The 18,952-nt window shown below is 38.6% G+C and overlaps 1 protein-coding gene across 2 annotated transcripts in view; it reads left to right on the plus strand.

Annotated features, from left to right (window-relative positions):
• GABRG2 (gamma-aminobutyric acid type A receptor subunit gamma2) overlaps window positions 1-18,952 on the plus strand; it is a 193,951-nt gene that overhangs the window by 115,112 nt on the left and 59,887 nt on the right. For both annotated transcript variants that reach the window (XM_089663399.1, XM_089663461.1), the window contains exons 4-6: window positions 1,672-1,892; window positions 5,948-6,030; window positions 8,321-8,458. In XM_089663399.1, coding sequence (XP_089519525.1) covers window positions 1,672-1,892; window positions 5,948-6,030; window positions 8,321-8,458 — 442 coding nt within the window. The remainder of the gene's footprint in view (window positions 1-1,671; window positions 1,893-5,947; window positions 6,031-8,320; window positions 8,459-18,952) is intronic.

The following is an 18,952-nucleotide window of genomic DNA, read 5'->3' on the forward strand; positions in this document are numbered from 1 at the left end:
TTTAGCAAATAAGTAAATTTTCTTCTTCACTGATATGCACTGATGGGGCTGCACAGATGGGCACTGATAGGCTGCACTGATGGGTACTGATGAGGCTGAACTGATGGTCACTGATGAGGTGGCACTGATGGCCACTGATAAGTGGCACTGATGAGTACTGTTGAAGAGGCACCGATGAGGCTTCATTGACAAAGAGGCACTGATTGGTACTGATATGATGCACTGATGTCCACTGATATGCTGCACTGATGGAGCTGCACTGAGTATCAGTGTAAATATTCCCTGTCACAGGAAATCTGGTTATCTGCTTTACTTTCCTCAAAAAGTGACATTAGCATTTCCTCTACGCACTAACTGAAATTTTTTTACATGTCATCACTTGTGATTGGGCACAGCTGATCACATGGTAAAGAGCCAACGTCATTGACTCTTTACCCTTATTGGTGATGCGCTATATCCGAAGGACACAGCTCACACCAATCGCCACGCTGCCCGCCCGCTTGCCCATCATTGTACAATAGCCTAAATAAATATCATGATCACATCTAAATAAGCCTTTATGAGATGACTATTAATATTGATGTTGGAAAAAAATTGTGAGCCCAAAAATTATAAAGGGAAAAAACCTATATTCCTTTGCCGCCTACAGGCTCATGTCCATTGTGCCTAATGGTAAAATCAGCTATGGTGAAGAAATCATAATTAATTCCAGCCTTTCCAGTGTGTTTTCATTAAATGCAAGTATCTCATCACTGCTCTTCTGTCAATTAAACAAAAACAAAATAAAATGCTTTGTATTTACCCTAATATGCATACAAATATATGGTGCTAGAAAACGAATAATGTTAATTGATTTTGCCTTTTAATATTACCATGTGTTTATTTTGAATAAAGCTTTCCTCAGTCACATACATATATCTCCATTACAAGGATGCATTCACTAATAGTGCTTTATTGTCTCTAAAGTAATTTTAGCTTTCACTTATGAAATTATGTATTCACTTTACAAAATGTATTTCCTAGCAGTACAATAGGCACAGTCAAAACTTTTTTTGTTTTAGTTTTGGGCACAGTGTGCAAGGGTTAGATAGAACACTTAGGTTTTTCTTGCTTTCTTTGTCTCCATTGGGGAGCTTTTCCCTAACTTTTTGTTCCATGAAGTGATCATCAAATCTCCAAGAAGTGAGGGGATAGCACTATATCTCCTTTGAATATATATACATCCGCTTCTTGGACTGGTTGACATCCACAAAGAGAAATAAAAAAAACTGACATTTTTTATTTAGTTTAGGCTATAAGGTGATATTGTTTGCATGTTCTTAACAGACAGATTTACAGTAACTAATGCATACATTCTTTAGCATTAAAGAGAACTGAAATGTTAAACTGACACATTACTCATGTTTTGGTAAGCCAAAAAGTATCATAACATTGTTATCATGTAGTCCCACTGAACACATTGCATTATATATTACACTAATTCCTGAGCAGAAACACTTTAGCTGTTCCCCATTCTGCATATGTTTCTGTATTTCCAGATTAATCCTAGATTTTCTGAACATCTCATTCTTATTTCAGTAAATATTCAGAGATGTGAGTCATCTTAAAATATGTTAAATGTGTTTTATGTCTCTACTGCTACACTTTAATGTGTCTTCTTTATTACCATAGGAATATACCATTGATATATTTTTTGCACAAACCTGGTATGACAGGCGCCTGAAATTCAACAGTACTATAAAAGTCCTTCGACTGAACAGTAATATGGTTGGAAAAATTTGGATACCAGATACATTTTTTCGGAACTCAAAAAAAGCAGATGCGCATTGGATAACAACACCTAACCGAATGTTGCGAATATGGAATGATGGAAGAGTACTTTACACACTCAGGTATACATTTCGGTCCTCTTTATTAGGTTTGTGCTGCAAAATGTTTATTTCTTTCCTAAGAGAAGCATTACTCAGAACAAGTATGTAGATAAAGAGTTCTGACTTAATATGTATTGATCACAGGAATACAGCATAATGGCCAAGAAACTATTAAGTTCAGATAGTCAACAACGGCAGCCTCCAGGTTTCCGAAGGAAATGTTTACAGAGTGAATAGTAGGTATAGAGATATATAATAATCTGACAAGCTAAAACTGCTTTGGCCATATACAAAATATATTCAACAATATGAAAGTGTAAGCAAAAAAAAAAGATGATTAAAACTGTGTTCCAGGAAAACCGCTAAATACGCAGCTAACATAGCATAAAATATGTGAATTGTGTTCCATGCCCATACATTTTTTTTTACATTTCTACTTAACCAGTTTTGTGATTAGTGTAAAAACAGCAGCTGGGTTGTGAACAGCGTTGTTTATCTAAAACTTGGAAATTTCTGTCAGAAGGTGATAGCAGAGTGAGTAGTTACATAACATCATCCATGCAGTGATGCTCCTTCACTGTCCAATTAACAGGCTATAATGGAGTTCAGTTGATGAGTACCAACGCACTGAAGATGCTGTATCTCAACTCATGTTAGAAAGCTCTCTTAATAGATCAAAAGTACTGTGCACATCACAGGTGTTCTTTTTTGTTCTTCTTTAATTCTAAACAGTATGAATATTTTAAAACTAATATATATTTAAAAAAAGTTAGGCATACGTTGGTTAGGTATAGTATCCCAGTATCCCTGATTAAAATTGTGCTGTTGATATATTTTACACTGCTTTATCCTCTGAATAGTTTTAATTCTTGTAATGTCTTTTAACCCTGTGTATGCTCTTCCTCTCTAGCTATTTTTATTCTGCTGGCCAGTTTTACGCTATTGTGTCATCTATATATTTAACCACTTACCCTCCTAAGGATTTACCTCCCTTCCTGACCAGGCCATTTTTTGCGATACGGCGGTGCGATACTTTAACTGACAATTGTGTGGTCATGCAACACTGCACCCAAATGAAATTTCCCACAAATAGAGCTTTATTTCAGTGGTATTAGATTGCTTGTGCATTTTTATTTTTTTTGTGCTATAAACAAAAACAAAAAATGCCAGTTTTGAAAAAAAAAACTATATTTTTGACTTTTTGCTATTAAACATGCCCAGTAAAAAAAATGTAAAAATCAAATTTCATCATAAATTTAGGCCAAAATGTATTCTGCTACATGTCTTTGCTAAAAAAATACCAATAAAAGAAAATTAGTTGGTTTACGTAAAAGTTATTTCATCTACAAATGGCACTACATATACTAGAATCATTTTTTTTTTACTAGTAATGGCGGTGATCAATGACTTATAGAGGGACTGCGGCGGGCATTCTGACACTGGGGGAAACTGACTTGGTGTCATTGACATCCCCAGTGACACCAATACAGTGATCAGTGCTATTAAAAAGCACTAACACTATACTAATGGCACTGGGCAGGAAGGGGTTAACATCTGGTCAATGAAAATATTAATTGTGTGCTGCTTTACTATGTGGACTGGTTGTGTCTTTCACTGTAAGCACACTGCTATGCAGAGCCATACAAAGCAGAGTGCAGGAGCTGACAGGAGACATCTTTATTGTTTACATACTGGTCTCTCCCCCATCGGAAGTCCTCGGAGATCGCCGGGTGTCAGCAGGGAATCACTGGCCAGGACCCGGTGATCAACTGCCGAGGTCATGAATGCCTGTGCACCCCCTGCCCGCAACTACCAGTGCCGCCCTGTAGCAGTATTTATGCTATAGAGTGGCGCGGAAGCGTTTAAGAGAGTTTGATAGAAATCAGCCAGTGACAGGGCAGTTTCAATGAGCACAGGGACAGCCTGATTAAAGTACTGTTCAGTTTTTAAAAATGGGTATACGTGTTGCTGACACCTGAAAAAAGGCATTTTTTTTCAAACTGTAATGAATCAGACTGGGGTGCTATATGCCATGTTATTTGTAAAAGTAAAAAAGTAAATTCCATGAGTACATGTCCCTAATTGCAATGCCTTGCACTCTGTACCTTTTTGTTTACAGTAGTTTACCTGTTAGCCCTAAAAAAGATTTGGCTGCCATAGACTTTGCCTTTAAGTTTGGGTTCATCACATTTCAAAGAGGATTTACCAATTTCTTGAAGAATTAAATCTGAAAATATATGCTAATTCATACTTAAAGGATAAGTTCACCTTTGGGAACATGTTACATGTTCCCAGTGCTGCAGCTGCAGCCACAGCCCACTGCCCCCCCCCCCTCCCTGTGACAGCAGTATAGGGAGAAGTTTCCCACCCATACCAGCTATCACTTTTTAAAAATAGACAACATTTACCAAAGATTCATGCATTTATTTAATTAAATAGAGGTAGAACAATGTTTGCATTCTGGGTGAGAATCATGTGATTTTTGTGTGAAAACATTTATAAATAGACCCATAAGTTTGCAATGCAATTCAAGATTCCCTAGCAATCGGCAACTATTTTTAATTTAAAATAAAAATGCCCTCAGCAGTTATCATATTTGCAAATATATTTTGCTGCACCAATGTTTCTCTGTTTACAGTCCTGTTATAATCTGTGAGAGTTCCTACAAAAGCTGGAATATTTTAACATTAATTAAACCGAAACAAGATTTTCTATAGGTTTTCCCATTTCCAAATGTTGTACACACATGAGACAACAGGTTTGCAAAAGACAGTTGAAAATTTCTCATGTATATACACCATATAACAGTAAAAGACAGCCACTTAATTAATATAACACTAGCAAGAGCGGAAAATTTAATAAGCGCACCCTTTGAATTCAGATTCCTTTGTGAATGCTAATATATGTATACTTTACAGAAAACTAACCAGTGGTCCTATAAAAAATGTAACCACTTCTCTTCCGTAGGACATCATAGGACATATTGGACTTTCAGTGGTTGTGCCGGATTCCTGCAGCTTTAGGCATCAATCCAGTATCATATTTTTAGGCCTGGCCATGCTGAATAATGTAAAAGCAATCCGAGTAGCTAAACAGCAGTTGGATCACTTTTACATGTAGCAGGAGAGGATCCCTCCTCTCCATCCACCTTCCGCTGTCTTTCTGGGCTTTCCCATCCCACAGGGGAGCACGGGGCTAAAGCCAGTGGTTCTACTAGTTTACCATAAAGATGACAGAGACCCAGAATGTTCCTGATCATCTCTATGCTCTAAGAAACAAGAAGCGACGGGTTTTGTCACTTCTGGTTTAGCCAGGATGTAAGCAAGCCCTTGCTGATCAATAAGCAATAGCAATAAATGTGAGAATAAAAATTAAGAGAGTGTAAAAAAAAAAAAAAAAAAAAAAAAATATATATATATATATATATAAAATAAATTTAAAGTAACCTCACCCCCCTCGTGCTTGCATGCAAAGGTGAACACATACATAAGTTCTGCACGTGTATGTAAACAATGTTTGCACCACACACCCCATGTGACATATCTCCACGAATGTCAAAGCAAGAGCAATAATTCTAGCACCATACCTCCTGTTCACCTCTAAGCTCCTGATCTGTTAAGGCTTTTAAAGCATTATCTAGGGAGATTTTTAGGTACTATATTTTGGCGCCATTCCATGGGTGTATGCAGTTTTAAAGCATGACATGCTAGGTATCTTTTTACTCAGTGTAACATCATCTTTTATATTTTTACCAAAAATGAGCACTATATTGTGTTTATGTGAGCTAAAATTTATGAAAGTGCTTTTTTCCAAAAAATGTGCATTTAAGGAATCCCTTTGCAAGTACAGTGTGACATAAACACCCACCATTCTCTATTATTCTCTATGGCCTCTGGTTAAAAAAAATATGTTTGGGGTTCTAAGTAATTTTCTAGCAAAAAACGTATCATATTTACATGTAGAAGAGAAATGTCAGAATTGTCTCAGTAGGGAAGTAGTTAATAAATCAAGTAAAATGTATTTTATTAGTATTATCCATATCTATTACCTTCTATTTTAAAATATTTTTTCTGCAGGCTTACGATAGATGCCGAGTGCCAACTGCAGCTGCACAACTTTCCAATGGATGCGCATTCTTGTCCTTTGGAATTTTCGAGCTGTAAGTATTTCATTCTCGTTTACTCTTAGACACCACATCCAATCACTTTCCAACGCTTGCCACCTCAACCTCTGCAACATCTCCAAAATACACCCCTTCCTAACCAATGACACCACAAAACTCCTAGTCCATTCCCTGGTTATCTCTCACCTCAACTACTGCAACTCCCTTCTCATTGGATTATCTTTACATAGGCTATACCCCCCTTCAGTCCATCATGAATGCTGCTGCCAGACTCATCCGCCTTACCAACCATTCAATGTCTGCCACCCCTATCTGCCAATCCCTCCATTGGCTGCCACTCACCCAACAAATTAAATTAAAAATATTAACAATACCTTACAGAGCCATCCACAATTTGGCCCCCAGCTACATCACTAACCTAGTCTCAACCTAATTGTTTTCTTCGTTCCTCCCAAGATCTCCTGTTCTCTAGTACCCTTGTCACCTCCTCCCTTGCTCAACTGAGCCTCTCTTATGCTCTGGAACTCATTACCATGATCAGTCCGACTATCTCTTACTCTGTCCACTTTTACACAATCCCTGAAAACTTTTCTTTCCAGAGAAGCTTATACTGTCTCCACCTAACAACTGTACTTTTATTTTCTCCATCAGCTCATCCCACACCTTTTACCTTTTGTATCACTTGTCTGTCTCCTTTGAGATTGTCAGCTCTAATGAGCAAGGTCGCCTGATTCCTCCTGTATTGAATTGTTTTGTAACTGTACTAATAATAATAAGGTGGGCTTTATTTGTTTTTAGAAAACAATTAATTTACATCAAAAACTTTACAAGGTTTACGTAATAGATAAATAAATAAACATAATTATTGTATGTATTGAATAGTTACAATGCAAAACAAAAACAATGGCTAGTTGCAATTACACTGAAATCCAAGGGCAAAGCCTACAGTTTTTAAGAAGATAGAATGGACAAGGTCTATGTATAGTGGATAGTGAATACAGTTGACTTCCCCTAGAAGGTACATTTTGGAAAATTGTAGGTCATTCCAATGTTGCTGTTGCTGTCATTTTTGTTCATCCTTGACACATTTGAGTTTGCATTTATGAGAACCAAATATAATCTAAAAAAATCTCATATAAGCTTTAACTTGTTAATGTAAATGTAAAAGTTGCTTTCAATCTTTCTAAATTATACAATATTTTTTCAATGTTATTAAAATAATATCTGGTGATCCAGCCATGAGGGTCCAGGTACTTTGTTAGGTGGTAACTTTTGTATCCCATTTGCGTTCCTGCAATGTTACCCCATTACCCTGACAGAGACTACAAATGTCCATTTTGATACACATTGCTGATACGCATTTCCTTGGTGTGTTGGGGTGGCATTCAAAATGATTAACACCACAACACACTAAGGCAAGTTAGATGCCTTAATGTGCGTTGTGGAAATGCAGGCATGTAACCTAATTTGGTATGCAGAATGTAACTTAGCTGTCTAATGATATGTGAATGAAAAAAATAAATGTGGGATGCACAAAATACAGTTTAAGTGGTTGTGAACCTCATACATTAAAAATGAACAAAGCATATCCTTCTATAGTGTGTGGTAGCCTGAATATAAAGCACTGAGTAGGAATCCCCTCTGATCTTTGGTCCCTCTGCTATCTGCATGAGTCAATAATACAACTCTAAGCCAAAACAGCAGCCTCCCAAACCCAACCCCCCCCCCCCCCACCCACCAAAGGATACAGCAGGTGACTTACAGCCTCAGCTCTGTGTGTTTTCTATGAGCCTATGTAGAGGGGTTGTGTCCCGTCCCTCCACTCAGTTATCACATTACAGAAAACTCTGTGTTCTAGCTCTGCAATGGGCTTAGAACCACTGTTAAGCCCAACTCTGGGTAATTTAAAAAATTTTCCTTTCATTGGGTCTGTGCCTGGACTGCAAGGTTTAATTGCTCATTTATGCCTAGGAGAACAATAAAAGAAATTATACTTACCTGATCCACCGCTCCCCCATAGAAGTAGCCCGGTCCCTGCAGCTACTGCTTCTAGCAGGGTCCTAACATCATCAAGACCAGAGCAGAGTCCATAGCCATGCTTTGGATGTAAGGACTCCAAAGGAGGAGCACCATCTGATTGGGGAGTGAACGATCAAGTAAGTAAAACTGTTCCTCTTCTCCCCTGGACAAAACCAGCTATTAACCTCTGCAGTTACACACAGTTGGACTTTTATTAAAATTGTAAATGTCATAAAAATTTTAGAGAATACAAACTGTAGAAGTGCAGAAATAAACCCTTAATTCTTACACTATTTTTGCATTTCAGATGGTTACCCAAAAGAAGAAATAATCTACCAATGGAAACGAAGCTCAGTTGAGGTGGGAGATGTACGCTCATGGAGACTTTACCAGTTTTCTTTTGTTGGACTAAGAAATACAACTGAAGAAGTGAAGACAACCTCAGGTAAGAAAAAATGCTTATCTTTCTAATCATGAAATATACACTTATACGAATATACTGTGGTCATCTGATAAAATTTGTTTGTAATAAAAATTCAAATAATTATCAATAATATTACATTTACCGTTGTCCTATTAGTCAACCTGAAAAAGCAATTGTAGAAGTACAAGTATGTATCTTGTTTTTTGTGCTACTCCAGCACATGAGTCTGCTGCCTGTAAAATTGCTATCCTAAATGACAGTACCCAACCCATCTTGCATCCAGTCTTTACTAAGGAGTTTAAAATAATCCTGTTTTGAAAATGAAATTGTCCATAGAGCTGTCCTTTCGAAAGATGCAGCATTTGATGATGTGAGAGGTGAGTATTTGCACTCTTTATTTTTTGCTGCAGACAACGTTTTGGGCAATTTTATTTCCATGACAAGATAATTTAAGCAATTGCAGGGTAACTCCCCTTTTGTGAAAAAAAGCAAAGCAAATTAAAAGAATAATATAAATATAACTCAGCGCTACAGACATGCAATACCCACAAATAAAATTACAGTGTGCCATATCGCTGCAGCATTCAATTCAATATACCAAAATATGTAAAATAATATAGCGATAAAAGTTTTTTTAAACTGTTGCAGGATGAACTAATCTTTATTTGAGTACTGGAGCATATTTTATACATTTTGGAAAGACTGAACTTTCAAGTTTATTTAGAACTGTGGCAGGATGGACTAATCTTTATTTGCCATAAACGTGGTCACTTTGGTTTTTACACTTGTGCTTACACAAAGCATGTTGTAATTTAAAGTTATTAAAAATGAGCTTTTCTTTTCAATTTGCAGTGCTGTTATTTTCTATAAAAGTTAATATGGGCATCTGAAGGACAGAATGCATCCAAAAATGTAATTTCCTGCTTTTATGATTGACCTACTGATTTTCCTAGAAGTCTGCATTAAGACACTAGTCAGATTTTAGGTATCTTGTACATGCCTAGAAATGAATGTTTTGGTATGGGTTAATTACTTCTAAAGGCATGCAGATACTGCAGTTTTTCTCAGTAGAAAAAAAAAATGTGCCAGCCGATTATAATAAACTAGATGCCCCCATTCAGAATGATTATGCGCTCTGGTGAAGCAAAGAGCTATACCTTCAAAGCAACAAACGTTTATTAAAATCACTGCAAAGTACATTGTAGAGTTTTGGGGTTTTTTTCAGCACAAAAATGAAGTTACTCTTGACGAGGGTAGGGAGTAATTCTGATCATTAAATACATTATATACTTGTTATTTTTAGATGATTTCACCAGATCCATTTGTTATTATTATACAGGATTTATATAGCGCCGACAATTTGCTCAGCGCTAAGATCCATGATTTTAAATGCCACTTGCTAATGAACAACAGAGGCCCAATTTTTAAATTTTTAGGGGAAATTTTGATCAGACTGATATCAATATGCTCTTTCAGTTACTACCATCATATAAGGCTGGCATGAGAGTATATGTTTACTGCACAGACATGCACACTCTGTTAATAATCAACTTAAATATTTCACCCCCACACACATACAAGCATTTACTGCATAAATCAAAATGCATGAAATACATATTGGTTAATCCACAGCAATGTTTTATGTGCTCATATAGTAATATATGTGATGTTTATTCATACTATTAGCAGCTTTATCAACTGAAGTTTTTAATCCTTTTATTAGCCCTTAACCACTTTTTTGTAGATGTTTATATGGGAAAATAATTCTACTCTTATTCCTTATCATTAAAAAAAATGGCTTGAAATACATAACTATGAGTACATGTGCCTTTATAACTTATTGTTTTGTATAGTGAGAACCAGCCAGAACTAGGATGACAAGCTTTTTTTATTATACCCTCAAGGCTCTGTCCTCGGGCCCCTTCTCTTCTCCATCTACACCTCCTCCCTTGGCCAACTGATACACTCTCACGGCTTCAACTACCATCTCTATGCTGACGACACGCAAATCTATCTCTCGACCCCTCGCCTCACCCCCTCAGTCTCTGCCCGAATCACAAGCCTACGGAACGACATATCAGATTGGATGTCGCTCCACTTCCTTAAACTGAACCTCTCCAAAACTGAGCTCCTAGTTTTCCCCCCAGCCCGCGCACCCCCCCTACTGACTTCTCCATCACGTCCAACAATGCCACCATCAGGCCCACCCCGCAAGCCAGAGTACTTGGTGTCATTCTTGACTCCAATCTATCCTTCCAGCCCTAAGTCCAATCGCTAACAAACTCATGCAGACTCCACCTCTGCAACATCGCCAAAAATAGCCCATTCCTAACCCCAGAAACTACTAAGCAGCTCATCTACTCCCTCATCATATCACAACTCGATTACTGCAACTCCCTCCTCACTGGCCTGCCTCACAACAGGCTATCCCCACTTCAGTCGATCCTGAATATGGCAGCCAGACTCATCCATCTTACCAACTGCTCCGTTTCCGCCACCCCCCTCTGCCAGTCCCTCCACTGGCTTCCGATTGCCCAACGGATCAAATTCAAAATGCTAACACTGACGTACAAAGCTGTCCATAATACTGCCCCAAACTACATCACCGACCTAATATCCAAATACCACCCAAAACGCACTCTCCGCTCCTCACAAGACCTCCTTCTCTCTAGTTCCCTGGTCTCCTCCTCCCATGCCCGCCTCCAGGACTTCTCCAGGGCATCACCCATCTTCTTTAACTCCCTACCCCAATCCATCAGACTATCACCTACTCTCCTCTCCTTTAGGCGCACCCTGAAAACACACCTCTTCAGGGAAGCCTACCCTGCCCCCTGCTAATTGCCGATCTCCTCCACTCTTCCTACCACTCCATCCCCCACAGCTGTTCCTCCTGTACCACTATCCCCTCCCTCCTAGATTGTAAGCCCCAAGGAGCAGGGCCCTCGAACCCCTCGTGTATCGCATTGTATTATTATTGTACTGTCTCATGTATTGTCTCCCTTTGTAATGTAGAGCGCTGAGCGAACTGTTGGCACTTTATAAATACTGTATAATAATAATAATACACAAAATTTGGGTATTTGCCTTAGTCCTCACACATTGTTAAAAGAAATTTTTGTTCAATAACAATTATAAAAGTGATATAAATAATGAGTAATGTAAGAAGATATTAGTAAGATACTAAAGGCATTCTACAGGTACTGCTGTTCAAAGCACCCCTAATATCCCTTAAGAATAAAATATTAGATGTGGATCCACAAACCAGGGTTGTCAAGATTTTAGGAAGGTTTTTCAACTAGATGCTTGTATAGTTATAATTCAGTTGTTGAGTTAATTCTCTGGATTACCAAATCATATGATAAAAAGGTGAGCTTCAAATATCAAAACTGGAGGTTTATTGTCCAATAATGAAATAGCAGGGTCTATTGGGATGTTTTAGAGAGAATTTCTGGTAATCTTAAGATGGCCATACACAGCTGTTTGTTATTCAGCCAGTAGGCTGAATGAAAGAAAGAAACAAAAATTTTTTCATCCAGAGAAATGAGGTGGGTGGAGGATTCCCCCATCACAATATTGTATTCTGACAGCTGCACCCCCCACTGTCACAATACACTGATCAGTGGCTGCAGCTGATTGGCTGAAGCTACTGATCAAACAACATTTTCCAACATGCCCCTAAAATTAGTATGTTTTTGTTTTGCAAACACAACTAATATATATTAATAATTTAACAGAATATTTACAGCTTTGGCCTTGTACTTTCTCATTGCCACTTCTTCCACTGCTGTATCCATACGAGCGTGCACAATCAAAGAGAAATTGAGGGTGTATTGTGTCTTATCACAGTACTATGATTAATCGTGTGATTGGTAAAGGCAGCTCTTAGACATTCAAAACAACAAAAAGACTACCTGATGTATACTTATGCTCTAAGATTGGTCTTGGCGTGGGAAATATTAATAGAAAAACATAAGGAAGGGTGTTCTATACCCACGCACCAATCCCACTATGACCTAAAACGTCACTTTTATTCATACATGTTTAAAAATCTATAATGTAGAACATTAAAGGAAGTCACGACAATGAGAAATTAGTGCAAAAATACAAAATTATGGAACAAATATACAACTGTCTACATTATAGGGAGATAACAACCAGACAGTAAGTATGTATTTAGCTCTGTTGATCAATCTTTCTGTCTCAGTGGAGATGTGTATAGGGTAGGGTCAGTATCCTGGTCACATACCACAACCCAAAGGCATAGATTGATATAATGGTTTCTGTGGTCACTAAAAGGCTCAAATGCCCATCAAAATCAAATTTTCCACAGTACCCTTCCAGCCTGGAAAAATAATACACTCCTATTAATCCACTATCTCCACCAGTCCTCATCTCTTAGACATATAGAAGTGTGATGGCAGAAAAAGACCTGAATAACCCCTGCATATAAAAACACTTAAAACATGGGGACACTGTCAGAATTTTTAAATAATCATATACAGGTGAAACTTGAAAAATTAGAATATCGTGCAAAAGTTCATTTATTTCAGTAATGCAAATTAAAAGGTGAAACTAATATATGAAATAGACTCATTACATGCAAAGCAAGATAGTTCAAGCCGTGATTTGTCATAATTGTGATGATTGCGGCTTACAGCTCATGAAAACCCCAAATCCACAATCTCAGAAAATTAGAATATTACATGCAATCAATAAAACAAGGATTGTACATAGAACAATATCGGACCTCTGAAAAGTATAAACATGCATATGTACTCAGTATTTGGTTTGGGCCCCTTTTGCAGCAGTTACTGCCTCAATGAGGCGTGGCATGGAAGCTATCAGTCTGTGGCACTGCTGAGGTGTTATGGAAGACCAGGATGCTTCAATAGCGGCCTTCAGCTCTTCTGCATTGTTCGGTCTCATGTCTCTCATCTTTCTCTTGGCAATGCCCCATAGATTCTCTATGGGGTTCAGGTCAGGCGAGTTTGCTGGCCAATCAAGCACAATAATCCCACGGTCATTGAACCAGGTTTTGGTGCTTTTGGCAGTGTGTGCAGGTGCCAAGTCCTGCTGGAAAATGAAGTCAGCATCCCCATAAAGCTCTTCTGCGGAAGGAAGCATGAAGTGCTCCAAAATCTCCTGGTAAGACGGCTACGTTGACCCTGGACTTAATGAAGCACAGTTGACCAACTCCAGCAGATGACATGGCTCCCCAAATCAACACAGACTGGAAACTTCACACTGGACTTCAAGCATCTTGCAGTGTGTGCCTCCCCATTCTTCCTCCATACTCTGGGTCCTTGGTTTCCAAATGAGATGCAAAAGTTGTTCTCATCAGAAAAGAGGACTTTGAACCACTGAGCAACAGACCAGGTCTGTTTTTCTTTAGCCCAGGTAAGACACTTCTGACGTTGTTTGTTGTTCAGGAGCGGCTTGACAAGAGGAATACGACATTTGAAGCCCATGTCCAGGATCTGTCTGTGTGTGGTGGCTCTTGATGCACTGACTCCAGCCTCAGTCCACTCCTTGTGAAAGTCCCCAACACTTTTAATTGGCCTTTTCCTGACAATTCTCTCCAGGCTGCTGTCATCCCTGCTGCTTGTGCACCTTTTTCTTCTACACTTTTCCCTTCCACCTAACTTTCTATTAATGTGCTTTGATACAGCACTTTGGGAACATCCAACTATTGCAATTACCTTTTGAGGCTTTCCCTCCTTATGGAGGGTGTCAATGATGGTTTTCTGCACAACTGTCAGGTCAGCAGTCTTTCCCATGATTGTGATTCCTACTGAACCAGACTGAAGGCTCAGGAACCCTTTTCAGGTGTTATGGCTTAATTAGATAATTAGAGTGGGGCACTTTGAGCCTAGAATATTGCACCTTTTCACAATATTCTAATTTTCTGAGATTGTGGATTTGGGGTTTTCATGTGCTGAATTACTGCATTACTGAAATAAATGAACTTTTGCACGATATTCTAATTTTTTGAGTTTCACCTGTATAAATAAATGAAGCAGGGCATATAAACAAAGTGGATAATCCTGGTATTAGCAATCTGCTAAAAGGGTTAAAGAGATCTCAATGAGGTAGGTTTACTTTTATCATAGGCAATTCTCAGCTACACATTCCTTTCATGTAGGTGAACACCTCTGTTACTCCCCTCTGCTAAGTAAAGTCAAAACTCTACTAAACAGCCATTGTTCTTTTGTTCATCTCCATTAAAGGAATGTATAGCTGAGTATTGCTTATGATAAAAGTAGATCTACCTTAGTGTGATCTCATTAACTGCTTCTCCTCCGCCCTATAGCAGAAAAACTGCTACAGGGTGGCAGGGGTATGCCGCCATTAGTGGCCTCGGCTGTCAATCACCAGGTCCCGGCTGGTGATTACTCGCCGGCACCCGGTGATCGTCGAGTATTACCAATAGGGGAGAGAACTGTATTGCTTACATACTGTTCTCTCCCCCGTCAGCTCCTGCACACTGCTTTGTATAACCCTGCATAGCAGAGCCATACAAAGCAGTGTGCTTGCAGTGGAAAGCACTCACACAGCATACTGTGAAACAGCACACAGTTAACCCTTTGATCGCCCCAGATGTTAACCCCCTTCCTGCCCAGTGCCATTAGTACGGTGTTAGTGTGTTAGGGATCCGGGTGTGACCAGAAATGTGTCGACTGACACAGGGAAGTAGCAGGCTTCAGGAACACAGGCGTAGTCAGACTGGAGAGGTGGAATGGTTAGGCAGGCCGTAAGGTACTGTCAGGTGCCGCCTGGCAGTGTTTCTAGCAGCCCACAGCACGGGGCTCCTCAGGGCATGGGGTCTAAGTCCCAGCCTGCTATTCACCAGGGCCCCTGATGGTGGGGATGGACTTGGTGCAGAAGGAACGTCACGACCCCTGAGTGAATCCGGCTGTGGTAGAGTACTGGCAGGGGAGTACAGGAACGGAGTCTGATGGGAAGAGGCAGACAGACTTACTAAAGGTGATCCGTGCGGGATGGATCGTCGGGTGAAGTAAGCGTAGTCAGATAGGCCGGGTCGGTATCATGCAGGCAGCGTGGTACAGGAGGAGCAAGCAGAGAATGGTCGGGGTCACAAGCCAGGTTCAGCAGGTAGCGGGCAGCGCGGTACCGAGGATCAGGCAGAAGGATGGTCAGGCAAGCCAGGGGTTCAACAGGAGATCTTCAGCAGAGGTCAGGATCAAAGCAGGGTCAGCAACGAGGCAGGAACACAGGATACCAGGTACAGGGGCTCATGGGTAACATTACACCAAGGCCCTGATCACAGGCCTGGTCATTCTTTAAATACACCTCCTGCAATCAGCCCCAGGTGTTGGCTGACTGCAGAAGTGAGCTTCTGGCTGCTGAGAGAACCCGCTGGTCAGCCCTGGTACTGCAGCCCACACGGCAGGTGAGTCCCACCACCAGTGCTGAGTGCATTCCTGACACAGTGCTTTTTTATTAGCACTGATCATTGTATTGGTGTCACTAAGAATGTCAGTGACCCCACGGCAGTTCCCCCCAGTGTTAGAATGCCCACCGCAGTCCCGGTATAAGTTGCTGATCACCGCCATTACTAGTAAAAAAAAAATAAATCCAGTATATATACTGCCATTTGTAAACACTATAACTTTCAAGTAAACCAATTAATTTACACGTATTGGCATTTGTTTTTGCAAAGACATGTAGCAGAATATATTTTGCCCTAAATTTATGATAAAATTTGAGTTTTTACATTTTTTTATTGGACATGTTTAATAGCAAAAAGTAAAAAATATTGTTTTTTTCTCAAAATTGTTGGTCTTTTTTTGTTTATAGCGCAAAAAATAAAAATCGCACAGGCGATCAAATACCACCAAAAGAAAGCTCAATTAGTGGGAAAAAAGAACATACATTTCATTTGGGTGCAGCATTGCATGACTCTGCAATTGTCAGCTAAAGTAATACAGTACCATATCTCAGAAAATGGCCTGGTCAGGAAGGGGGGTAAATCCTCTGGAGAGCAAGTAGTTAACCTTTTTGGCAGTTTGCTAATACCAGCATTATCTATATTTTCCACTTGTCCTGTTTCATTTATTTATATATGATTATTTAAAAATTCTGGACATTTGAGAGATAAATTGTTTCCCCATGTTTTAAGTATTTATCTATGCAGTAGGTTATTCAGCTCCGGCTGACATAGGTATTATTTGGTAAAATATTCATAGAAGTGATGTGAATCAGCTGGATGTACTTTATTTGTTGTTTGTACCAATTGTAGGCCCAAAAACAATAGTGTGCATTTAGCATTTTTGTTCCTTCTAAGCACACTGACATGTAGACTGACGCCAAAGTGAAACAAATAAAATTTTTCAATCATGCATACCTAAAAGACACTGACCCTGATGCTGACCCCGACACTGACCTAGCGCAACCCTGATCTAGCTATTTTATCTCTTTATTAATTAGTTTATTTATATTTACACATGCTTTTTTTGTTTAAATTCTTTTCCTGTAGCAAAGTGAAAAAAAAATACAATGCATCTTTTTCTCCATTCAGGAGAAGGAGTATGGGGGTGGGTTTTAAGTGATCACTGTGAAAGCCATTCAAAGGCTATCACAGTGATCATTTTATCAGGAGTCAGTCCTGCTGACTTCTGATAATTAGTATGAGACCAAGAGCTTTCAGTGACAGTTTGGTCTCCATGCCGGAAGGGTTCTATGAAGCACACTTCTAGTACAAACTTAGTTGCTCATTAATGCAACACCACAGAAGATGGCTCACCTCCATTACAACACATATACAGTATGTTCAAGGCTGGTGGGAATGGATTAAAATAATACTGTCTAAGATTAGTTTTGAACTGGACTTCTGTTGAGGTTATGTGCTTGATCTTAGCTTCATACTGAAGGTAGTGCTCAACTTATTCTTATTCACAACCATAATGAATGTAAAGGTCCTCCTTGTCCCTGCTATATTTAAAGCTTCATACTTAACAACACTGGCTGTACAATAAAGGCTGCTAAAAGTAGAGGGCTCACTTTAAGGTTGTGTAAAGGTGTACAAACTGGCAACATGCATTTTTAAGCAGTGTTGATAATGACTTTAAAATAACACAGCATTGTTAGAATTCTTTGCTAGCAGTAAGTCTGCTCCTGTATTTTAAATATACATTGTCAGCTTTATTAATAATTGTCAAGGACATTGGCTTATTTCCATAGCCAATGGAAGTAGAAAGAGAATAATGCATTAATCAGTCATGAAGCATGATGCCCATTTGCATCCTCATCTATGTGGACTGATAATCTCATTTCAGAAACCATCACGGAGCTTTATCCTATTAATATGGTGATGTTGATTCATTTCTCTTCTTCTTAAATAGAGCAAGTAATCAAAATGTATGGCTCACCGACAATAGAGAGGCTTTGAAACACGCAGATAATAGTGAAGTCAAAAAAAGTTTGACTATGCATATTTCTTTCTAGGCACAAGATGACAGGGCTGGTGCCACTTTAAATATTGTCTCAAATACTGCATTGGTTTTAAAAAATGCTGGCTTATTACTTCTCATTTGGAAATCCATTCAGCTACATCTTTGAAATTCAACATGCCTCAGAAAAATAAATCTGAATATAAATTACATTGTTCTGCGCACTGATGTGTTAAATCCTCATCGCAGCAGGTGTACTAAGAAATAAGTTTCTCGTCAAAATTCTACCAAATACAAAATCATGCACATGCATGAAGCTTCTTTGTGTTGGCTTTCAAAATATATTGATGAACAAGTTCAGTCAAGAGCGACAGTATCAAATCAAAATGACCATTGTGCTCAAATGATAATACAAAACAAACAGTACAGTTATAATTTTGACTTGTTACAGAGATTATATTTACACTTCACTGCCCAAAGATAAGGAAGCTCTTAGCTACTTTTCTGCATGGCCATTGTTAGCTAAACACAATTTATGTTTAAAATATATATATAAATGCCTAATGGAAAACCTCATTCACCAATCTTCTGTCTAGCATATATTGTATATTACAAATAATTAACCAGCAAAGCCTCAAAAACATTCACGTACAGTACATACTCATATTCATGTAGTGTTACATTTACCTTAATACTAGATTAAACTGTAGCTTTCATCAATTCACACTGATTATCACAATCCACAGATGCTACTCACTAGTATAAGCACCAATGTACATTTAAACTTTTGTGATAGCAAAGAAAACTCTAGCTATTTATACATAATCATAACAGTATGCAAAATTACACGTGGGTAGCCTTATACCTAACATAATAAAGTTGATTTTACAGTGGCTATACAAAATCTGGATTTAAAAAATCCAGACATTAAAATAATTTATCATTAAATGTAGGCTCTATCTTTTTCTCTATCTCCTCTCCACCAGTGACCAGATTGCACTTCATCTTAACCTATTGCTTAGAAACAACAATTGAAATTTCAGAAATTACAGTTGAAAAGTAAAGACTATTTTCAATAATACAGTTGATCTTCAGATTTCTCATC

The sequence above is a fragment of the Staurois parvus genome, unplaced genomic scaffold (assembly GCF_062004578.1).
Source record: "Staurois parvus isolate SC_StPar_1 unplaced genomic scaffold, SC_StPar_1.0 ptg000006l, whole genome shotgun sequence".
Lineage (NCBI taxonomy): Eukaryota > Metazoa > Chordata > Amphibia > Anura > Ranidae > Staurois > Staurois parvus.